Source organism: Cynocephalus volans, chromosome 14 (assembly GCF_027409185.1).
Source record: "Cynocephalus volans isolate mCynVol1 chromosome 14, mCynVol1.pri, whole genome shotgun sequence".
Lineage (NCBI taxonomy): Eukaryota > Metazoa > Chordata > Mammalia > Dermoptera > Cynocephalidae > Cynocephalus > Cynocephalus volans.
Genome location: NC_084473.1, coordinates 86,423,181 through 86,444,490, shown reverse-complemented (window position 1 = coordinate 86,444,490; position 21,310 = coordinate 86,423,181). Strand labels below are relative to the sequence as shown.

The 21,310-nt window shown below is 36.1% G+C and overlaps 1 protein-coding gene across 3 annotated transcripts in view; it reads left to right on the top strand.

Annotated features, from left to right (window-relative positions):
- TMEM87B (transmembrane protein 87B) overlaps positions 1–21,310 on the top strand; it is a 52,850-nt gene that overhangs the window by 24,139 nt on the left and 7,401 nt on the right. For 2 of the 3 annotated variants that reach the window (XM_063078011.1, XM_063078009.1), the window contains exons 10-17: positions 790–883; positions 2,208–2,281; positions 8,288–8,394; positions 8,475–8,533; positions 9,424–9,527; positions 11,317–11,390; positions 16,810–16,883; positions 19,136–19,188. In XM_063078011.1, the coding sequence (XP_062934081.1) occupies positions 790–883; positions 2,208–2,281; positions 8,288–8,394; positions 8,475–8,533; positions 9,424–9,527; positions 11,317–11,390; positions 16,810–16,883; positions 19,136–19,188 (639 nt within the window). Of the gene's footprint in view, positions 1–789; positions 884–2,207; positions 2,282–6,476; positions 6,549–8,285; positions 8,395–8,474; positions 8,534–9,423; positions 9,528–11,316; positions 11,391–16,809; positions 16,884–19,135; positions 19,189–21,310 lie in introns of all 3 variants that reach the window. The other variant, XM_063078012.1, reaches the window with a different exon arrangement.

The following is a 21,310-nucleotide window of genomic DNA, read 5'->3' as shown; positions in this document are numbered from 1 at the left end:
ATCAAGGCATATCACAGAACAGCTTGTAATTAATGTGAGTGAAACTTGAATTATAATCTCTGCCAATGGCACTGAGAAGGTGGCACTTACGTTCCTAGGTTTCATCAATCTGTTTTTCCATTCTGTAGAAATAGTACCTGGGTTATGTTGATTATCTTGCTTGAATTTCAGCAACAAAATTCTCTGGCACCTTTGTGGACTCAAAGTGTTGCTTCATGGCCATCAGTACAGCTTCAGGTCCTAGAAGAAGAGACCTGTTTTTCCAGGGTCTGTTTCTGTTATGTTCTGCTATGCAGGAAATACAGCTGGCCCTCTGTATTGGCTGGATCCACATCCAAAGATTTAACCAACTGCTGATCGAAAATATTCGGGGAAAAAAACTATAAAAAATAACAATACAACAATAAAAAATAAAACAATTTAAAAATACAGTATAACAACTATTTACATAGCATTCACATTGTATTCAGTATTATAAGTAATCTAGAGATGGATTAAAATATGCACGAAGATGTGCATAGATTACATGCAGATACTACACCATTTGATATAAGGGACTCAAGCTTCTGCAGTTTCGGTATCTGCAGTGTCCTGGAACCAATCCCCTGCGGATACCAAGGGATGACTATCACTGTTCCCTAAAACAAAATACCTCAAAGACAGAAGCAGACTGATTTGATTAGATATTGACTTCTCTGGTATTAGAAAGGGTGCCGATTACTGAATTCGGATGTATTTTACTTACCCATGCTTTTTCTTTTTTTCTCTGTTTCCTTTTACTCATTCCAGGCCGCGTTTAGGAACAGTCATGCACCGGGTGATCGGACTGGGGCTTCTTTATTTTATCTTTGCAGCTATCGAAGGCGTGATGAGAGTTATTGGGGTAAAAACTACCTAATTCTACTACCACCTCTTTTTGTTGTTTCTATGAAATGTGATTTTACTTTACATCTCCTAAGAAGAATTTTTAAAGATAGAAATTTATGAAAAAAGCCCAATTTGACCTTTTTTTCTATGGGATATTTCAGTTTTTAATACTTCCTGAAAAGAAAAGGCTAAACAGAGTACCTCTGAAAATGATATGATTGACTGTGAAGGCCACTTGATATCATCCCAGGAATTAGCTCTGTCCCGGAAATGTTCATGGTTATCCTTTATAAAGAACATTTGTCTTTATCGTTATGCATTCTGTATACATTAATATCTTCCTTAACCCTGGATTTTAAAATGTATCAAGTGAACAGAAAGTTCACTTCACCCTCCAGGCATACAAACATTACATTTCATCACTCTAAGTAAATGATTGAGGACTGAGTGACCAAGAAGCTTATTATATCTTACCTGATTTAAAGAACCTTGTCATTTTACCCCAGATGTCTTTTGGATTAGACATATTAATCAGATCACTGTGCACAAAGTGGTTTATCTGTAAGGTGCCACATAAGTTTACTTCACGTATTTTGATCTGACCCTTAAAGCAAGACATTTGTCCAATAATGTTAAAAAAGCCTCATTCCTCTTCCTATGGTCTTTGATACAGCTGCATTCTGTTAGACATGCTGCTCTTTTCATCTTTGAGTATATTTATTTTTACCTTTATATTATCATGAAGAACTCTGCGTTTATATATGTAATTTGCCAGAATTAGTCTTTGTTAAAAAGAAAATAGAAAAGATAAATATCCCACATTTAAATGTAGTATATACATCATATTGCTTTAAAATTTTACTGTCAGCAGTTTAGATGGTAACTTTTAAGTAGAGTAAATGTCTAATCTACAGTTTTTCTATATCCTTCCACGTGGTTCCCCTCCCTTATTTTACTTTTTTTTTTAATGTCCCTTCACAACATGATCAGGAATGATCAGGAGTCCGTTTCATTAGTAGCCCTGGCTGTAGGTTTGGTGTGGGGAGAAAAGATTGAAATGGTTGACCTTAGTGAGGTTGGGGACATGATGCTTTTTATTTGCCATTACATAGTACAGTTTTATGTTACCATCGTCAAGTAAGCTGATGGCAAATTAAAATTTGTTGCCAAAATGGATAATTTCCAAGTGCTTAAACTCAATTCTATTAGAAAATAAAATCCTTTTTTGTGGCTTTGTAAAGTAATGATGTAATCTAAGTTGCTTTATATCAGATGATAATTGCTGTAATATAATAAAACTTTTACATTCAGGTTTTTTCCCCCCTATTTTTATCTTTCAGGGTTCTAACCATTTAGCTGTTATTTTGGGTGACATTGTTTTAGCAATTATTGACTCCATTTTTGTATGGTTCATATCCTTTACTATGTCTTTCCGAAATAGTTTGTTGTATCATTAAAATCAGATTCCTTTTAATTTGTAATAACAATAGAAAGAGATGTAGTTATGAATTATTGTTTACCCCAGTAGAGGAGTTTAGTTGAAGTTTAAAAAGTAACAACTCCCAAACAAGGAATATCTTTATTTTTCTGTTTAGTTCAGCAAATGTTTAAGTGCTTATATTGATGAGGCACGGATGAAAAAGATATTGTTCCTGTGTTTAAAGAATTCACAATTTGGTAGGGGAGACAAATACATAACTAGCTGAGCTATGGTAATAGTAATTGCCATTTTAGAGAGGTGCTATGCAAACAGGGGAAAGAGAGAAACTAATTCTGGCATAAAAAATCAGGAGAGACTTCACAGAGATGGCAACATTTAAATTGAGACTGGGAGGATAGTAGGGGGTTACTATGAACAGAATCAGCATTCTTGGAAGAATTGTGGGGAACAAATTGTTGGAAGCATGAAAATGTAGGGGACAGTGGGAGAATGTCCTAGGGTAGCTTGGCTGCAGATGAACATGGGTGGGAGAATCATGGAAGGTGGGGCCAGAAGGGAAAGATGGGAGCTTAGAGTTCCTTCTGAAGGCAGGAAGTAGGGGGGAATTGGAGCTGTGCTAGTGAGTAAACAAGGGTGATGAAATCTGTGTTAGAAAGAACTTGGGCATGACAAAGGAAGATGACTTGGAAAAGGAGAGACCAGAGACAGGAAGTCTAGTACGGGGTCATTTGCAGTGGTCCAGAGAAGAGATGGTGAGGGTGGGAAGTAGGGCAGAGGAAATGAGAAAGAGTCCAAGTGATAGACTTGCTAGAAATGGTTGGCAAAAGGAGGGGAGAAAGCCCCAAAGATGTCCTGCACGTCATTTGGATGGCTGGGGTAGTGCTGCCATTCTCCAGGTGGTGACCATGGAGGAGGGCAGTAACGGGAGAGGTTTGAGTCTGGCAGGTTGGCTCACTTGGGAGAGTGCAGTGCTGGTCATGGCTGAGGTCTGAGCTGCCTAGGGCATTACTGTGTAGAGAGTTAGAAATCGCAGGTGGGTTTGCGAGAGGAGTCGGAACTGGTGATGAAGAGTGGAGGTCATGTTTATGTGGGAGAAGGCTGCAGCCTAGGATGACCCCGGGAGTGAGGGGAGGAGAAGGCAGCAGCAGGAAGGAATACCCGGGAGAAGGCAGGTGGGAGAACCAGGAAGCTCTGTCCTGGGGAGAGGGGTGGCCACCTGCGGCAGCCTGGCAATGTGCACCAGGCTTTGGTCACTGGGGGTGGGAATGGGCTGGAGATGGCAGATGCTGTGCAGGGTGGCAGGGCTGAGGCTCAAAGCAGTTTTAGGGGTGGTGGTAACCGGATCTAGAGGGTCCGACTCTCTGATTCAGTGACTCCACTTGAATCCCCACTATGTGTTTCTCCATGGCGGCACTTACGGGAATGCGAGGAATTCTAGAGAGACTATGAGCTGGTCAGAGCAGAATGCAGGGTTATGGATAGCCCAGAACATTGTTTTCATCTGTTTTATTATATTTATGTCCTCTTTAAACGCTTCCTAGTAGTTAGATTTCATTTTTACCAAGTTGTTTTTGTTTCCACTGTCTTTGATACTTATGTCTTTTAGCTTTTTAACATTAAATTTTCTTTTATTGTTTTCCTTGTGTTTCTATTTGCTCACTGTGTGTCTCACAGGAAGGGCCAGAGGTTTGAACTTGCCTGTCTCTTCTCTACATGGAAGGTCTCCCTTTCTGCAGGTGTGCTAGCAAGTGTAGCACTGTTAATAGGCTTTTGTGAGTCCCCTGTAGGATGGTTTCTAAGCCCAGTCTACCTATTTAAATTCCCTATTTGTGAATTCTCAGTATGCTTTCAAACTTAAAAAAACAAAAACTTTTAATTTATCATCCTTACTCTTCAGAGCGTGGTTCTCAGCATTGTTTGGGTACTGGAACCAGAGATGCCTTTGAAAATCTAATACAGACACATCCCACACAAGGAGTTTTGCTTACAATGAGAAGGTTAGAGACCTAGGTGTCTGATTAAGAAATAATACCTTATTTAAGGAGTTGTTTCTGACTAAACTCACTTTTCAGAGTGAAAATCGTGTTCTGCTTTTTCAGAGCCACTAGTTTAGAATCCAAGTTTATTGAAAGAAATTATAATTAAATAACTCTGATCTTTTTGGAGTGTGATATGAAGGTCTTCTAGTGTAGTTTTTTATAGTTTTACATTAAAAAACATTTAAAGACGTCAGCTGCTAAAACTGTGAAGTATATTCCTCAGTTCTGCATGTGAACAGTCGTCCTGGTGTGAGAGCTCATTCTCAGAGACTGTAGGCCTTGCTGTGCTGCTGCACGGATCACATGTTAGGGATGCTCGCCTCTCTTGAGAAGAATGGATGGGAAGTACAAACATACCTAGAATTGGGAGAGGCAGAACTGCAGTGGAGATGAACCTAACTACTGGCCTCAGCATTACAATCTCTACATCCTTTTTCTTTTCTTTTGCCAGCTGGATGGCACAGGGATGGAACCCTGGACTTGTTCTAAGCACCACGCTCTAACCAACTGAGCTAACAGGCAATACTGTCTCTCCATCTTTTTTATTTTTGGTGGCTGGCCTGTATGGGAATCCAAACCCTTGACCTTGATGTTATAACACTGTGCTCTAACCAACTGAGCTAACCGGCCAGCCTTATCTCTGCATCTTAATGTCTTACATTGTCATTGTGTATTTAGAAAATGAGGTTAAGATATCTATTCAATTTGAAATTGTCTTGTTTCCAAAATTGTGTGTGCTTGGAGCCTTTAACAAGTTAAGGAGCATGTCCTTAAATCAATGAATTAAACTATAGACTTTGCATTAAAAAAAATTGTACTACCTTTTCTTCTGGTAATTTACAGATATGTATTTCAAAGATGTCTTGTTCTTAACCATCCACAAGGTAGTTCACTGGGAAAAACAGTAATGCAAGTTGGCAGAAAATTCCAAAGAAACACAGCTTCTAGAAGCTCTAATTCCATCTGGATTTGAATGAGGGTAATTTACCACTTTCAGGGACTGCATTGACTTTGGTACTTTGGTATTATGGGGGCCAAAGGAAAATTTTTTCACCCCTAAAGTTTCACTAATAAAGATCATTGACAAATTTAGCTGAATATGAAGGAAAAGTCATAACAAATTTTATTATTTAATGTGCTGGAAGAAGGCAAAGCAGAGAGTAATGTCCCAAATGTCCCAAATTTCAGTGTGGGTACAAAAGTTATATACCATGAGAGAGAAGGTGGGGGAGGCACAAGCCCCAGAACAATTGACTGAGACCAGAGTTCTCTGAAGCTCTGGGGGGAGGTGTCATCACAGGTGAAAGAAGGAAGTCCAGAAGTAAAAGTTAAATAGAGACATCTTGTATGAGATGAAAGTACTTTAGGTAGTCTCACAGCTGCCCTCAGAAAGAATAGGTAGTAGCCAAAGGAGGGGGCCTCAGAGGAAGCATGTCTGTGTGAATTTACAGATGAAATTTCTTTTCACAAAGAAACAGCCTTCTAGCTAATCTTGTTTTTCCAGTCCTTTTGACTTAGCCTTCTTGAAATATGTCAAAGAAATAACATTTTGGGGCTCTTGATGTTTTGCTCTCCCATAGTACTTTATGATACATACGTTGAGCCAAATTGGAGTAGTGAGTTCAGGAAACAAGATCAAAGATTTAGTTTCCTTAATTATTAATATTTGTAATAAAAATATTTGAGGAAATAGTTACAAAGAAATCCAGAAATTAAAATTATCTTGGTTAGTGTTTCATTGTGAGAGAAAGCTAATCTAGTATCCATTCCTGCTTGAACCTGAATTTGTGAAGTTTTCTTTCATATTGCTGTTTGGTAATTTTCATTACTAAAATGAAAAGTCTACTTTCTCTGTAGAAAAGTGTAGTGGATTTCCTAAATGATGACAAACGACAAGCAAAAGAAGTAGGAATGGATATATATAGAATTGAATGCTTTTGATAATGACCCTGCTTCCTTTGATTTGGATGAACTTAATATAGCTAATCCTATAAGAATCTAATTCTAAAATAACAGAAAATAATAGAAATATTCAAAAGCTGCAGCCTTTCTCGTGCTACCTTCCCCTTCTCCCCACCGTTTATTACTGCTGGTTTGTTTTATTTATTTTTCTTGCTGTTTTGCTGCAGGCAAATGATTCTGACCTTGTGCTTCTGGCCAGCCTCCCTCTCTCTCTCCTTGACTCTGGCTTGTGCTGGTGGATATCCTTTTCCTACCTCAGCAGCTTCCTCACGTTGCTTCTCACGTCAGGATGATAAGGCCTGTTTGCTTTTGTCTCTTCTTTCCTTTAATGGGAGGAATGATTTAAGTGCTACCTAAATTTAACAGTGGCTAGGTAAGTGGAGGCTTAGGCAGTTTCGAATTTGCTTTTGATCTTTTTATTCCTTGGCTTAAAAAAAAATTTTTTTTTTTTAATTATTAAAAAGATCAGGTTTTTTTAATGTAGAAAATTTGTTTTAGTCAGGAATTGTTAAAAGTTTTTGTCTTGATAGATTTAAGGAATAAAGTATATTTGCATTTTTGTAAGTCTGACAGTGGCCTTAATTGGTAGGGATGTGTTACTTTAGAAATTGATCTTCTTTTGTAAGTTATTGGTCATTTAGAAAGAGCAACTACAAAACATGGTAAATTAGTTTTAGTATTAATATGAAGTTTTTGATTAATGAAGCATGTAGTATAAAGTAGACATAAACACGAAACTTGCCACTGCCACTCTTTTGCTCAAGTGTTATTTTCAGTGTTCGTTTGGTTTATAAACAAAGCTTGTCGGGCTGCTCCAGAAGAAGGAACTCAGATTTAAGAGCAGAGAGATCTGAATCCCAGCTTCAGGTTATGAGGAGTCAGTGGAAAAGTTTCTTTTTGCTTCTTTACACTTGATGGTGATTGAAGTTTAGATAAGCCCTGTGCTCCTGGAAAACAGCCAGGGTTAAGAAAACCCCCTACCATTTGTGTTCTGGGAAAAGGCTGCAGAGAACCCCCTTCCCCACAGGACTTTGGGAAGACTCCTGCTGTCCCCTTACTTACCTGTGACAAAGCCAGACACAGACCCTCCAGATTCTTATTCGTTGCCTTATGAATAATTAGCTGAAGTCTTTGTACCCACTGTCTGGCCTGGACAAAATACTGACTGGACCAAACCTTAAGCATTCTCCTTCTCCCACCATCAGCCGGTGCCAGCACACAGCCCTCCTTAAGGGCCCCTGTGAATCTGCAGACCCCAAGGAAAGACATTCCCTGACCAGTGTGTCCAGTCACGCCACCCTCTCCCCACACCTGCTTCTTTCTAGCTTTGCCTAGTCCTCCCTCTAAAGGAGAAGCCCTTTTGTGCCTGACCTTTGAGATTCTTGGACTTCTTACAGGCACAGTATTCTTCCTATTGCAGTAATCCTTCTCCCCCATTGCATTACTCTTTCAGATAAAGCCACTCCATACCTAAGTCCAGATTTGCCTTATTCGACATTTTTCCATTTTTTAACTTATAAAATGGAATTGATAGGTGACCTACCTTCTTAATTAAGGTCATTCAGAGAATAAAACAAGAGTAGACTAGAAAGAACAAAATAAGAAAAAGAAAAAAAAAGCACAAGCCAAATGGCATGTCATAATGTGATCTGTGTAGAGTATATGATCTGAGGAGGATGCGGATTTAGTGCACTGCCCTGTCCTGTGTTGCAGGGCTGGCATTGAAGGAACACATAGGTCTTCTTGCTTACATTGTTTTTTTAGTTCAGACAATGGTCAGTTGTAAAGTGAAATCTATGATAAAGTCAGTATAATAATTGTACAGTATTGGCTAAGATAATATTTTCTGTGTTTTCATTAGCTTCAAATTTTGGGAACTGTGTTTAGCAGTATTGATTTTAGAAATGTAATAGAAAATTCTTACTTTTTTAAACAATTTATTACTATTTGAAGTGTTATTCCTTAACTGTTTTCACATTTTTATAAGTTTAGCACAAACTATGAAGACTCTGAGGCTGAGAAAGAATACAGTGAAATTTTCTTTATACAGGCATTTTACAAATACACTTATCTTTGCTGTGCTGGGTAAGCTATTTAATTTTTCTTATTATAATAAATTATTTTAGTATTGCATGTTCCTTCAAAGGTGACTTTGTGTGTTTCAGCTTCTGTAGTATTTATGGTATGGACAACAAAGACATTCAGAATTGCGAAATGCCAATCAGTAAGTATAATCTTATTTAAACAGTTGTCATTTTTAATTATACTATTTTATATTGTGGAATTTTGAAGAAGTTAGTTTGTAAATATAGGTAATTTTAGTGGAGATGTTCTGTTCACTTTGGACTATCTTGTACAGAATTGTAAAACCTTTTGCCTCCTCTAAATCAATCTTTAAAAGTTCCTCCTAAATACTCTTTTCTTATCATGCCCTTTTCTTAACTTCTATTTATATATTTTGAAAAAGAATTCTGTCCTTATATAGTTTAAAGTAACAGGAAATCTTTCTTCCTGCACACCATAAAATTGGGTGGTTTTGTATCTGAATGGGACTGGAAACCTTAAGCCCGGCATGTTTCTGGGATGATATGTTCAATATGGACATTTGGGAGATGGTCTCCATGGGTTCTCTAGTTGGAAGAAGATACAATTTTTAGATTTAAGATATAAAAAGTCTCTCTGTTTCAGATTTCTTGAGATTTGGAGCTGGTTTCTAGTTCTGTATAAACAATTGCAAAGAACCCTCTGGAAATCCTGAACTTCTGCCTTAGAAACAACTTAATGAGAGAAGAGGCTGAACCTTCTAGAATTTTTTTCTCTTCCCCTCTTCTAAGTATTTTCCACTTGCCATTCTAACTATATGTTTTAGATTTTTTGTTTTCTAAATCTTTCCATTAACCCTTAAATTTTACGGAAATGAGTATGTATAACATTACACAGCCCTATAGAAATATTTAGAAACAGTATAGATTCCTTGAAAAAAATATGTGCTTGTTTTTTTGGAAGACTTACTGGTTGAAAGGTTTCATTAGTTCTTGTCATTGTATTCTATTTGAATGGGAAATCTCTATATCAGAAAATTAACTTTTCATGTTTGAATTGTCCTTATTTTAGGATTGGATGGAACGCTGGGTTGATGAAGCATTTTGGAGCTTCCTTTTTTCACTTATCCTTCTTGTCATAATGTTTCTGTGGAGGCCATCGGCAAACAATCAGAGGTACCTAACAGGAAAATTCAAGGTGGCAAGCATTTGTTGATCTCCTTCTATAGTGTCAAAAGCACATTTATAGTTTTATATCACTGTGGGAAGTGATCCTTGCTTTTAAGTAATATGCCGTCAAGTAGGGAGGCAAACATAACAAATGCAGGACAGTGAAATTAGAAGTGTGTAAACGAGTCCAGGGTAAGATGGAAGAGGGATGAGGCAGACTCCAAGAAAAGGCAGCATTTATGTTATACTCTGAGCAAGAGGAGTAGTACAGTGAAAGACTGAGCTGGGAAAAAATACATTTTCTAGGGTAGTAGAGATGTGGTAGACCTTGGGGGTCAGTGAGGCATGCAGTTGGGTTAGTACTACTTATAGTGGAGGGAGATGAAGCTGGAAAGAAAGGGTGGAACCAAAATGGTAAAGGGTTTGAATGCCAAGTTCACAAAGCTGTACTTTAGACCATGTGATAGAAAGCCCCACCTTCTCTTGCCTCATCCCTCTTCATCAAGGAAAAGAACTGTTAATAGGAAAAAATGGGAAAGCATATACCAGTATGTGGGTTTTTCTGTCCCTTTTAAAAATTATAAAATAATAATAATACATATATAAATACCCTGTTCTGTACCTTCCTGTTTAAAATGTATCTTTCCATATCATCATGTATAGATATGCCACATTGTATTCAATGGCTATATGGCATTCCATAATATGGATGTAGCAATTTATTTAAGCAATCCCCAATTATTAGACATTTTGTTTCTAGATTTTTGCTGTTATCAATAGTACTTTCTGAATGCTGTTGGACATCTATCTTGGCAAACTTTTATTTGTGTAATGTAGGGTAAATGCATCTTTACTTTGATAGATATTGATTGCCAGAAGACCTCCAGAAAGGTTGTCTGGATTCACACTACATCAGCACCATTTTTGAAAGGAGGGTGTGTGATCTTATCACATAGTAAATGTGGCTCAGTCAGTGGGCTTTATTTTCACCAATCAGATTAGCAACTCACGTTCATTAGGGGTTGTATTAGTCCGTTTCTGTTGTTTATAACAAATACACAGAACTGTGTGATTTATAAAGAAAACAAAATTTATTGCTTACAGTTTCTGAGGCTAGGAAGTCCATCTGGTGGTGGCAACAGCGACCCAGGGGTCTTACATTGCAAGATGGTGGAAGCAGAGAGAGCAGAGAGAGAGACAGATAGATTCTCCTCTTCTTTTAAAGCCCTCAGAACCACGCCCTTGATCACCATTTTTAATACATTCATTACTGCATGATCCTACAATCCCCTCACCTCTTGAAGGCTCTACCTTTCAATTACCATAATAGGATTTCCTGCCCTCTTAACAGTTACAGTGGGGGCCAAGTTTCTAATACATAAACCTTGGGGGACACAATTCAAGCTTCAGTGAGTTTTGGGGGGGGCAAAATTCAATCCTCCACAGGGGATAAGCTAGAAAGTGGTGGGCAGGGAGGTAAACCTGACATGGAGAAAGAAGAACAGCAGAAAGTTCCCTTTTTTGAATGTTATATATTGTAAGGTTTCAATTGTTGCAAAATTGCTTTCCAGAAAGATTTTATCCATTTATGCTTTTTCCAACAGGGTTTGAGAACTCTAGTTTCACAATGTCTTCACAATAATCTTAGCTAATTTGAGGGTAAAAAAATTTCATTATTTTAATTTATAAGAAACCTTTATGATGTAGGTTATTTTTGTCTACAGTGATTCTTAGATGTAAACTGAAAGTTGAACAGATTTAAACATGCTATTAAAACTATTCCTTTTTGATATAGATATGCCTTCATGCCCTTAATAGATGATTCTGATGATGAAATTGAAGAATTCATGGTAACATCTGAAAATTTAAGTGAGTTGTATGTTATCTTTTTAATGACCATTGTTCAGGTTGTAACAGAGAAATCTTGTACCTTTACCTGTGATGGAAGGTCACATACATTGTTTCAAATTTTTCCTATAAAATATTTTAAAAACTTTATCTACAGAAACCTCTATTGTGATGGACAGTAATAAAAAGAAAAGTCAGTGATGAAATTTTTAAGACTGTTGATGTAGTTTGAGCTTTTGTTACTCATTTGCTATTAAAGTACTGAAGTAGGTACACTGTTTTTCACAAGAACAGGTTGGTATATATTGTGCTTAGCACCTGATTCAGGTTCATCTCCTTAATGATCTTAAGTTCCTTCGAGTTGCCTCTTGCTCTTTTAAAAGTATGCATATCTGTAATTTCCTGGTCATGCCCAAAGCATTTCTGATTATAGTTTTAGTGCTATTTTTATTCTTTGTATTAATTTCTACATATCATTTTATCATTTTATTAATTTTACCATAATCTAATTAATCGCTTGTTAAGGCAACATTATGAGTAACTCAGATGTCTTCAGTGTCCCCACTTCCTTTTACCTCTTTTCATCTTACTCTCACCTACAACTAAATCTTTCATGTTTTTCTGACTCTCCTCTTAAAGAAAGGAAACCTGAAAAGCTTATTCACAGTTAAGATATTAATATTCAGTGTGTTAAGGTTCTGGCTTCCAGTAATGATGAGGTGAACTGTATGGGAATGACCTTCCTGCCGGTATTTAGTACAAACTCTGGACAGAATGTTGGGGGAGAAACAAAAACTGCGTGAAGGCACTGGGGAGCAAGAGAAAAGCAGATAGAGACTGGAAGGTGTTTGACTGTTGAAAGAAGGAAACCTTACTCTTCATAAGTTCCACATTGACACAGCTTTTGTCCTGAGTGCATTCTCAGCTGGTGTGACAGTGCAGTGGCTGGAGCTCAGGAGACAGGTGCAGTCTTACTGATGTAAGGAAAAGGAGGGTGGAGTTTGGGGCTGTAAGAATGCCTGGAAATCGAGGGGAGAAATCTAGAAAGGAGAGAGCCACAAAGGGGGAAACTCCAGAATCTATAAAGTCTCTTAAATCTTAACTGATGCCTTAGCTGGGCATATGCAAAGTGAGACTCCAAGAGGCCCGGGGGGAAACAATAACCATTAGGCTTAAAAGCAGAACAGAGATTTCAGCAGCTGTCCACTGCCAAGTTTGGAGTTCAAGTTGCAGCAAGTTAAAAGGGTTTGGGCTTTCCATTGAAAGCCCAGAAGGGCCACTCCTTAGAAGGGAAGACCATATTCTAGGACCACTGGATTCACCCTAGAACTAAAGCTAAGCTGAAACAAACCCACCTTAATAAAATTTAAAAGCCTCTACAAGATCAAAGTAATCCAGCAGTAATTTAAATGGCTGCAAGAGCAAAATGCAAGAATCATCAGAGGAAGACAAGAGAATCCAAAGTCTGTATGATATCATTCTCAATGTCCAGTATACAGTAAGACATTACTAGACATGGGAAAAAACTGGAAACTCTGAGACATAGTTAACAGAAAAATCAGTCAATAGAGATCTAGAGATGACCCGAATGTTACAATTGGTAAGAAGGATTTTAAGAATAATTATTATAAATATGTTAAAGAATTTACAGGAAAAGATTGGAAGAGACAAGGGAAATTTCAGGAGAGATGTGGAAACTGTTAGAAAGAAAGAACCAAGTAGGAATATTAAAACTGAAAAATAGAGTATCTGAAATAAATTCATTGGATGGGACTAACAGTATGTGAATAGATTGGATGCAACAGAATAAAAGTCAGTGAACATTTGGGGACAAATTAAAAGAAATTTTACAAACTGAAACCTAGAGACAAAAGATTGAAAACAAAGTGAACATAACTTCAGTGACTTATGGAACAGTATTAAACTATCTAAAATATACATAAGGAGAAGAGGGAATGGGGAATAAATATTTGTAAAAATATTGGCCAGCCCACAGATCAGTCAGTGAACCCAAGCAAGAGTAATACAAAGAAAAGCACATCTATACATTGTAGTCAAACTGCTGAAAACCAAAAACAGTGAAAAAATTTAAAAGAAGCCAGAGAAAGAAGATACATTAGACTTGAGAAACCAGTGACAGACTTTTCAGAAGCAGTGAGTCCTGCAAACAGTGGAATGACATTTTTAACACATTGAAAGAAAAAAACTTGTCAACGTGGAATTCTGTACACAGCAAAAATAGTTTTTTCAAAAATGAAGGTGAAATAAAGATATTTTCAGGTAAATAAAAGCTCCAGGAATTGGCCATTAGCATACCTGGAATAGGAAAGTTAAGGGAAATTCTTCACACTAAAGATAAATGCTGTGAGTTTGAAGTTCAGCTATAAAGGAAGCTGAATGAAAGAAAGGAGGCACTGAAAGTGGTATATACATGGGTAAATGGAAAAGATTATTTTCCTTTTAAAAAAAATCTTTTAGAAGTCAATTGACCTTTTATAGCAAAAATAGTAAAGACATATTGTCAGGTTTATAAAATATGTGCAAGTAAAATATATGACTATAGCACAAAGGACAGGAGAGGGTATAAATGAAATCAGTACTCTATTACTGATTGTGATAAGAAACATTGGAATCTTTGGAGTATCCAATTAAAAACTATTAAGAAATATAGCTAAAAAGCCTACAGAGGAGATAGAATGGAATATTAAAACATGGTATTAACCCAAAAGAGCATAGGGAAAGAAAGACAGAGGGGACTAATATAAAACAAATAGCAATATGGTAGACTTAAACATAACTTATTTTATTATTTATTTATTTTGAGGGGGCCTGGCCAGTAAGGAATATCTAACTATTTTGATAATAATAGTAAATGCAAGTGGACTGAATACTCAAGTTAATAAGCAGAGATTGTCATACTGTTAAAAAAGAAAAAGTGAAACTCAACTCCATGATGTCTATAAGAGATGCATTAAAAATGACACAGATATGTTGAAAGTAAAGGACAGAAAAAGATATACCATGAAAACACTAAGCAGAAGAAAGCTATGTTAATGTTTGACAAAGTAAACTTCAAGAGACAGTGTTACCAGAGATTTAAAAAAGGGTCATTTCTAAATGATAAAAGTGTGAATTTATCAAGAATCTATAATAATCCTGAATGTGTATACATCTAATAACAGTTCCTTCAGACTTTGCTTCATGTGTTTTGAAGCACTCAAGAGAGATATAGACAAATCCATAGTCATAGTGTGGTATTTTAATACTCCTTTTTCAGTGAGTAATAAAGCAAGTAGAGTTATCAGTAATGATATACAAGAGTTGAACAAAACCATCAATTTAATTGATCTGTTCAAGATCACATTGAACAAGGTAGACCAGACCATATGTATGCCCATAAAATAGTCTCCATGTATTTCAAAAGATTGCAATCAAACAGAATATGTTCTGTGATCCACAATGGAATTAAATTAGGGACTAATAACAATAGATATCTACAAAATAATCAAATATTTGGAAGTTGGCAGTACATTTCTAAGTAACTCATGGATTAAAGAAATTGCAAGGGATATTAGAAAATATTTTATACTAAATGATAAAAACACAGCACATCAAGTTCTGTAGGGAAAAGTAGTCCTTAGAGGAAAATTTATAGCTTTAAATGCCAGTATTACCAAGAAAAAAAGGAAAGAAGGAAGAAAGAAACATGCAAAATCAGTGACTTAGTAGCTAGAAAAAGAAGGGTAAATTAAACCCAGAGCAATGAAAAGGAGGACATTATAAAGTTAGGTGTATACCTCAATGAAATAGAAAACGGGAAAATAGGGGCTGGCTAGTTTTAGCTCACTTTGTTAGATTGTGGTGCTGATAACACCAAGGTCAAGGGTTGGGGTCCCAGTACCTGCCAGCTACTCCCCCTGAGAAAAAGAAGGAAAGAAAAAAAAGCACCAGAAATAGTATATAGGTGAGTAAATTTTAAAAAGGGGAGAATATATGAATAAAATCAACAAATCCAAAAGTTATTTCTTTGAAAAGATTAGTAAAAACGGATTAACTTCTAGCTAGTCTAAACCAGAAACAGATGTCTACAGAAAGACATTAACGATTACAGCAGCTTTATTTTTAATAGTCCCAAACTGGAAATAACATAAATGTTTAGTAAATTGATAAAAAATTGTCATTTATCCATACAGCGGAATACTGTTCAGTAATGTTATCAATTTGTTGGTTTTAAAAAACAACTATGACATGAATAAATCTCAAAATTTTTATGTTGCATAGAAGTAGCCAAATCCAAAAGAATATAAAGTCCATAGATTATGGTTCTATATATGAAGTTCTAGAACAGACAAAACAAGCTGTGATTGTCTGAATCAGAACAGTGGTTGCTTCTGGTAGGGTAGAGATTGACTGGAAAGAAACTGGAAGAATCTTCTGTGATGATGCAAATGTTAAATGTCTTGATTGGGATGGTAGTTACATAAGTGTATGTTCGTCAAATCTCTTCAGGCTATACACTTAATATCTGGATATTTTATTATGTATAAGTATACTTCTATTTTTAAAGTATCAGTATGTTGCCCCTCTAAGAGAAATGTTTGGATTTCATATTCCCCATAGAAATACTTTTAGATTGAGGAAGCTCGTTTTGGTTTATTATATCAGCTTATGCTGTTTATCTCATCATAATGTACCTATTGCCCTAGTTTATGGAGAAGCAATGTTTGCAAATTAGTGTAGTAACAAAATCATTACTTATTAGGCACAGATCATATGTCAGGCCCTTTATATGCACTAATGTGTTTGATGCTCACCAGAATTCTATGAGGTAGACACTGAGTTATCCCCATTTTATAGTTAGAAACACTGAGTCACAGAAAGTTCATTGCTTTGCCTGTGATTATATCAATAGAGCCAGAATTCCAAGTGAGGCAGTCTAGTTCCGGGATCTAAGCTCTTAACCTCTACTGCACGGAGATTGCCCACATAAAGAAGAGCCTTGGTCAAGTATGAAGAAAATCTTTTTCTTCCCTGTCTTATTTGTACTATAAACACATTCCAACAATTTAAACATCAGGGATATAAAAGCATACCCAAAGATGTGTTTTATTCTTGAATGCAGCATGATACTATCAATCCTGTAGGTTTTTAAATCCTAAACTTTAAAATGTATTGAAACTAAGGAAATATGTATGTATGTGTGTTTGTTTAAACTCCTTTAAAACTAGGATTCAAACTAGCAACTTGAAAACCTGTTTGTTCTGACAAACAATTGTCAAAATCTATTAACTTTTCCATACCTCTTTCTTACATTTCTGAAGTTTTCACTATTAACTCTCCTTTACAAAAAAAGAGTATTTTTCCTTATTGAGTTATTAAATGTGAGGCTCTAAAGGAAAATATTTGATAATTTTGTATATCTCTGTGTTTCTCATTGTAGCTGAAGGAATAAAATTAAGAGTCTCAAAAACGGTTTCCAATGGAACAGCTAAAGCTGCTACTTCTGATAATTTTGTGAGTATAGTATGTATTCAATAGAATTTCGGTCTTTAATATTTTCCAAATCTATATGAGTATCTATTCATTGACTGTCAGGAGGACAGTATTTCCTAAGGTTTCTTGTTATACCAAGCAGTGATACTAGTTAAGTCCCATAACAGTAATATCTTTGTTGTAGATACTTACTTCTCAGCTTCTGTTCTTGAACCATCAGCATGAACATTGTCTGGGAACTTGTCAGAAATGCAGAATCTCAGGCTTACCTCAGACATTACTGAATCTGAATCTGCTTTATTAAAACCTTCCATAGATAATGCCTGTGCACGTTAAAGATTGAAAAGCTTTGTTATACTAAAAGCTTGTGTTAACTTTTCAGCATATTAAAGTGATTATTATTATTTTTTTGGCGGGGGGGGGGGGGGGGGTGCTGGCCAGAATGAGGATCTGAATTAAAGTGATTATTGAAGCCATTTTAAATAACCTTTGTTATCTGTTGGGAAAAGGACTTTATGTCTTACCTGTGCAGTTACCAAAATTAATAAATTAAAATTTATTTTAAACCATGGAAACTTGGGCCGAGCCCGTGGCGCACTTGGGAGAGTGTGGTGCTGGGAGCGCGGCGACACTCCCGCCGCGGGTTCGGATCCTATATAGAAATGGCCGGTGCGCTCACTGGCTGAGTGCCGGTCACGAAAAAGACAAAAATAAATAAATAAATAAATAAATAAATAAATAAACCATGGAAACTTGAATAAAATAGTATAATATTGGGCAGAGATGAATTTTAAAATATTTTATGCATATTATTTATGCATAAAAATAATTGTGAAGGGCCGACCCCGTGGCACACTCGGGAGAGTGTGGTGCTGGGAGCACAGCAGTGCTTTTGCCGCGGGTTCGGATCCTATATAGGGATGGCCGGTGCGCTCACTGGCTGAGCGCAGTGCGGGCGACACCAAGCCAAGGGTTGCGATCCCCTTACCGGTCACAAAAAAGGACAAAAAAATAATAATAATAATAATAATAATTGTGAAGGTAATGAAGCAAAATGAAAATGCCTGTCATACAGTTCTATACTTTGCTTCTTACAATTATATCTGCTATGATTAATTCTATATAAAAATTTATATATGCATACATGTTCTGACAGGACAGATGATGTATGAAAACATTTTTATTTGCTGGATTTGGCAAATTCTCTAATTTTTATTTCTGGTAATGTGTTTCTTTAAAATGTGTTCTTTGAGTAGTTTTATGGTAATTTAAACTTTTAAAAAATTAAAACAGTTTCAGTTGTCTGGTGTTAGAGCTATTACACTTTTAATTTATTAGGTATTTTCCTTTTATATTATGGATATATCTCAGTTTATTTTAAAGCTCAGAATTTGCAGACATATCAGGGGAATATTTTTTCATTTTTCTAATAAATTAAGTATAGTCAGCTCTTGATTAGAAGTTGGGGGCCTTACTTCTCATTGATTTATTTCTACTTGAGATCCACTCAGAGAATTGAGGATTCTATTATTACTGGCTTAGTTGTTTTGTCTCTCTCTAGGTAAGCAAATTGTAATTAATACTAGAACCAGACCATTCCTTATAGCCAGGTAGACAACAAAGAAAAATTTTGATTTATTTTACATTGCAATCCAAAATATGCACTATACATTTTATTTTTCCTACTTTCAGTTAAATAACTTATAAGCAAGTTTCTGTTTAAAAAAATAGATATATGCATTTTTTTCTATATACCCTAGCTTACCAGCTTTCCTTTTCTTGTCTCCTGTAGGGAGTTGAGCACAAATATGAATGATACAAATAAGTAGATTTTTCTAAAGTTAGAATATTTGTATCATCATTTTTTTCTGTTAAAAAATTATAAACTTGTGATATAAAGACTTGAACAAATTAGGAGGCATAGTGAGTTTGGGGGAGCAAACAATGCAAGTCAATATTCTTGCTATTTTCTATCTTATATATCAACTCTAGGTTTTTACTGTAGTTTCTCAGGACAAAATAACACCTATGCATCTAGCTAAAACTAAGAATAAGTGCAGAAAGCTGAAATCCAATTTTTGTTTGCCTGTTTAAGAAAACACTGGCATCATTTCTGCATGGCATAAATGCCAACTTCTTAGGACATATGTAGAATCTAAAAGAAATGTTAGGCATTTGAATTTAAATACTTAAAATTTTGCATGCATTCTGTTTAAAAAACTGTTTTCAGGTGATATTAAGCAAATGCTGAATATAAATATTTATTTCTACAGGATGAAGATTTGAAGTGGGTGGAAGAAAATATTCCCTCTTCATTCACAGATGTGTAAATATTCTCTGTTAAAAGTTTGAGTCTAAAATTTAGGCTGTAAAGGGGTAGTTCTCATTCTTTGGCTTTGTCTTGTGTTTTTCAAACCTCACACCTCCATGCGTTTTTGTAGACTCTATCCCTACTGAATGACTAGTTTAGTCCTGGCTTAGCTCTCCTTTGCCTTTCTGTTTCTCTGTACAACTGTTTTAATGCCAGTGGCCTATAACCACCTGTATTAGTCAATTTTTGGGTTGCTATAACAAAACAGCTGAGACTGGGTAATTTATAACCAAAAGAGGTTTATTTGGCTCACGATTCTGGGACTGCTGCATCCAGCATGGGCCTCAGGCTGCTTCTCCTCATGGAGGAAAGCGGTGGGTGCAAGATCACATGGCAAGAAGCAGGAGAGACAGAGGGTGGGAGGTGCCAGGGTCCTTTAAACAACCAGGTGTCACAGGAACTAATAGAGTGAGAATCACTCACTACCCTCCTCCCCAAAGGGTGTTATTTATTCATGAGGGATCCTGCCCCCCATGACCCAGACCACTTCCAGCATTACCAGGTTGAGGATCAGATTTCAGTATGAGCTTTGGAGGGGACTACATATCTAAACTCTACCAACAACTCTAACTTTTTCTGATCTGCAGTTACCAAGATCAGGATCATTTTACTTTGTTTTAATTCTCTATTATGGAAAACCTCAAACATATGGAAAACATTTTTTAAAAACATAATCACAATACTATGTATTGTGAAGAAGCTTTTGGAGGAAAAACATGACATAGGGAAAACAGAGTGTACAGGAATCTTCTCTGGGAACTTTGAGCTATTCATGTTCATCTTTATCTCTGTCCTGTTCTATACAAGAATTCCAGATAGCTGTTTCCTCCCTTTTAAAGTCAGAATAGCCACCTACTTGTTATAACATTTTCACATATTCTTTCCTTTCCCTGACCCCATCTGGTTCCTTTTAGATGGTTTCTGTCTAGTATGCTATTCCTATTACCTGAAGAATTTCCTTTACATTTCTTGTAGTGCAGGTTTGCTGGTAATAACTCAGATTTGTATTTGTCTAAAGAAGTCTTTGTTTCACCTCTTTTGAAAGATATTTTTGCTAGATGTAGAACTCTTGGTTGACATTTTTTTTTTTCAGTCTTTCAGAGATAGTCACTTGAATGTTTTCTGACTTTCATATTTTCAGAAAGAAGTCAGCTTTTGTTCTTAAATTTGTTCCTCCATATGTAATGTGGGTTTTGTATGGTTGGTTTTTTGTGGGGTTTTTTTTTTTTTTTTTTTTTTGGCCACCTTCAAGATTTTCTCTTTATCTTTTGTTTTCATCACTATGAATGTGATGATTATAGGGGAGTGTGTGTGTACACATATATTTTCATTTCTCTGGGCTATTTACCTAGAAGTGGAATTGCCAGATCATATGGTAACACTATGTTTATTTAGCATTTTGAGGAAATGTCAAGCTATTTTCCATAGCAGCTGCACTATTTTATAGTCCTCTCAGCAGTGAGGGTTCCAATTTCTCCACATCCTTGTCAACACTTGTTATTATCTGCCTTTTTGATTTTAGCCCTCTTAGTGGCTATGAAGTGAGATCTCTTTTGTGTTTTTGAGTAACTGGAATTTGAACTGTCTTGTTGGGGGACTGGTGTCATTTAGCTAAACTGTGGTAACTGAAATTCATGCATATCAGATCCAAGCAAAGTAAGAACTGTCTATACATTATGAAGCTAACAATGCGCAATTATAATTTTTTCTTCTAGTAGTCAGAAAAGGAAAATATGTGTGTATATCTTCTTTTAAGTTTACCCATAGCAAATAGTATTTACTACTCCTTCTTTCCTCCCTGTATATCTAAGCTAAGACCTTCCTCTTATAGGTCTTTCTTTAGTATTTCTTGTAGCATAGGTCTGCTAGCAACAAACTGTCAATTTTATTTATGTGAAAATGTATTTATTTTGCCTTCCTTGCTAAGGAATAGTTTTGCTGGATATAGAAATCTTGCTTGACTTTTGGTTGTGTACCTCCAGTATATCCTTCTAATATCTTCTGGCTTCTATTGTTTTTGAGGAGAAATTAGTCAGTCATTGTATTTTTATTCTTGTGTGTATAATGTGTCTTTTAT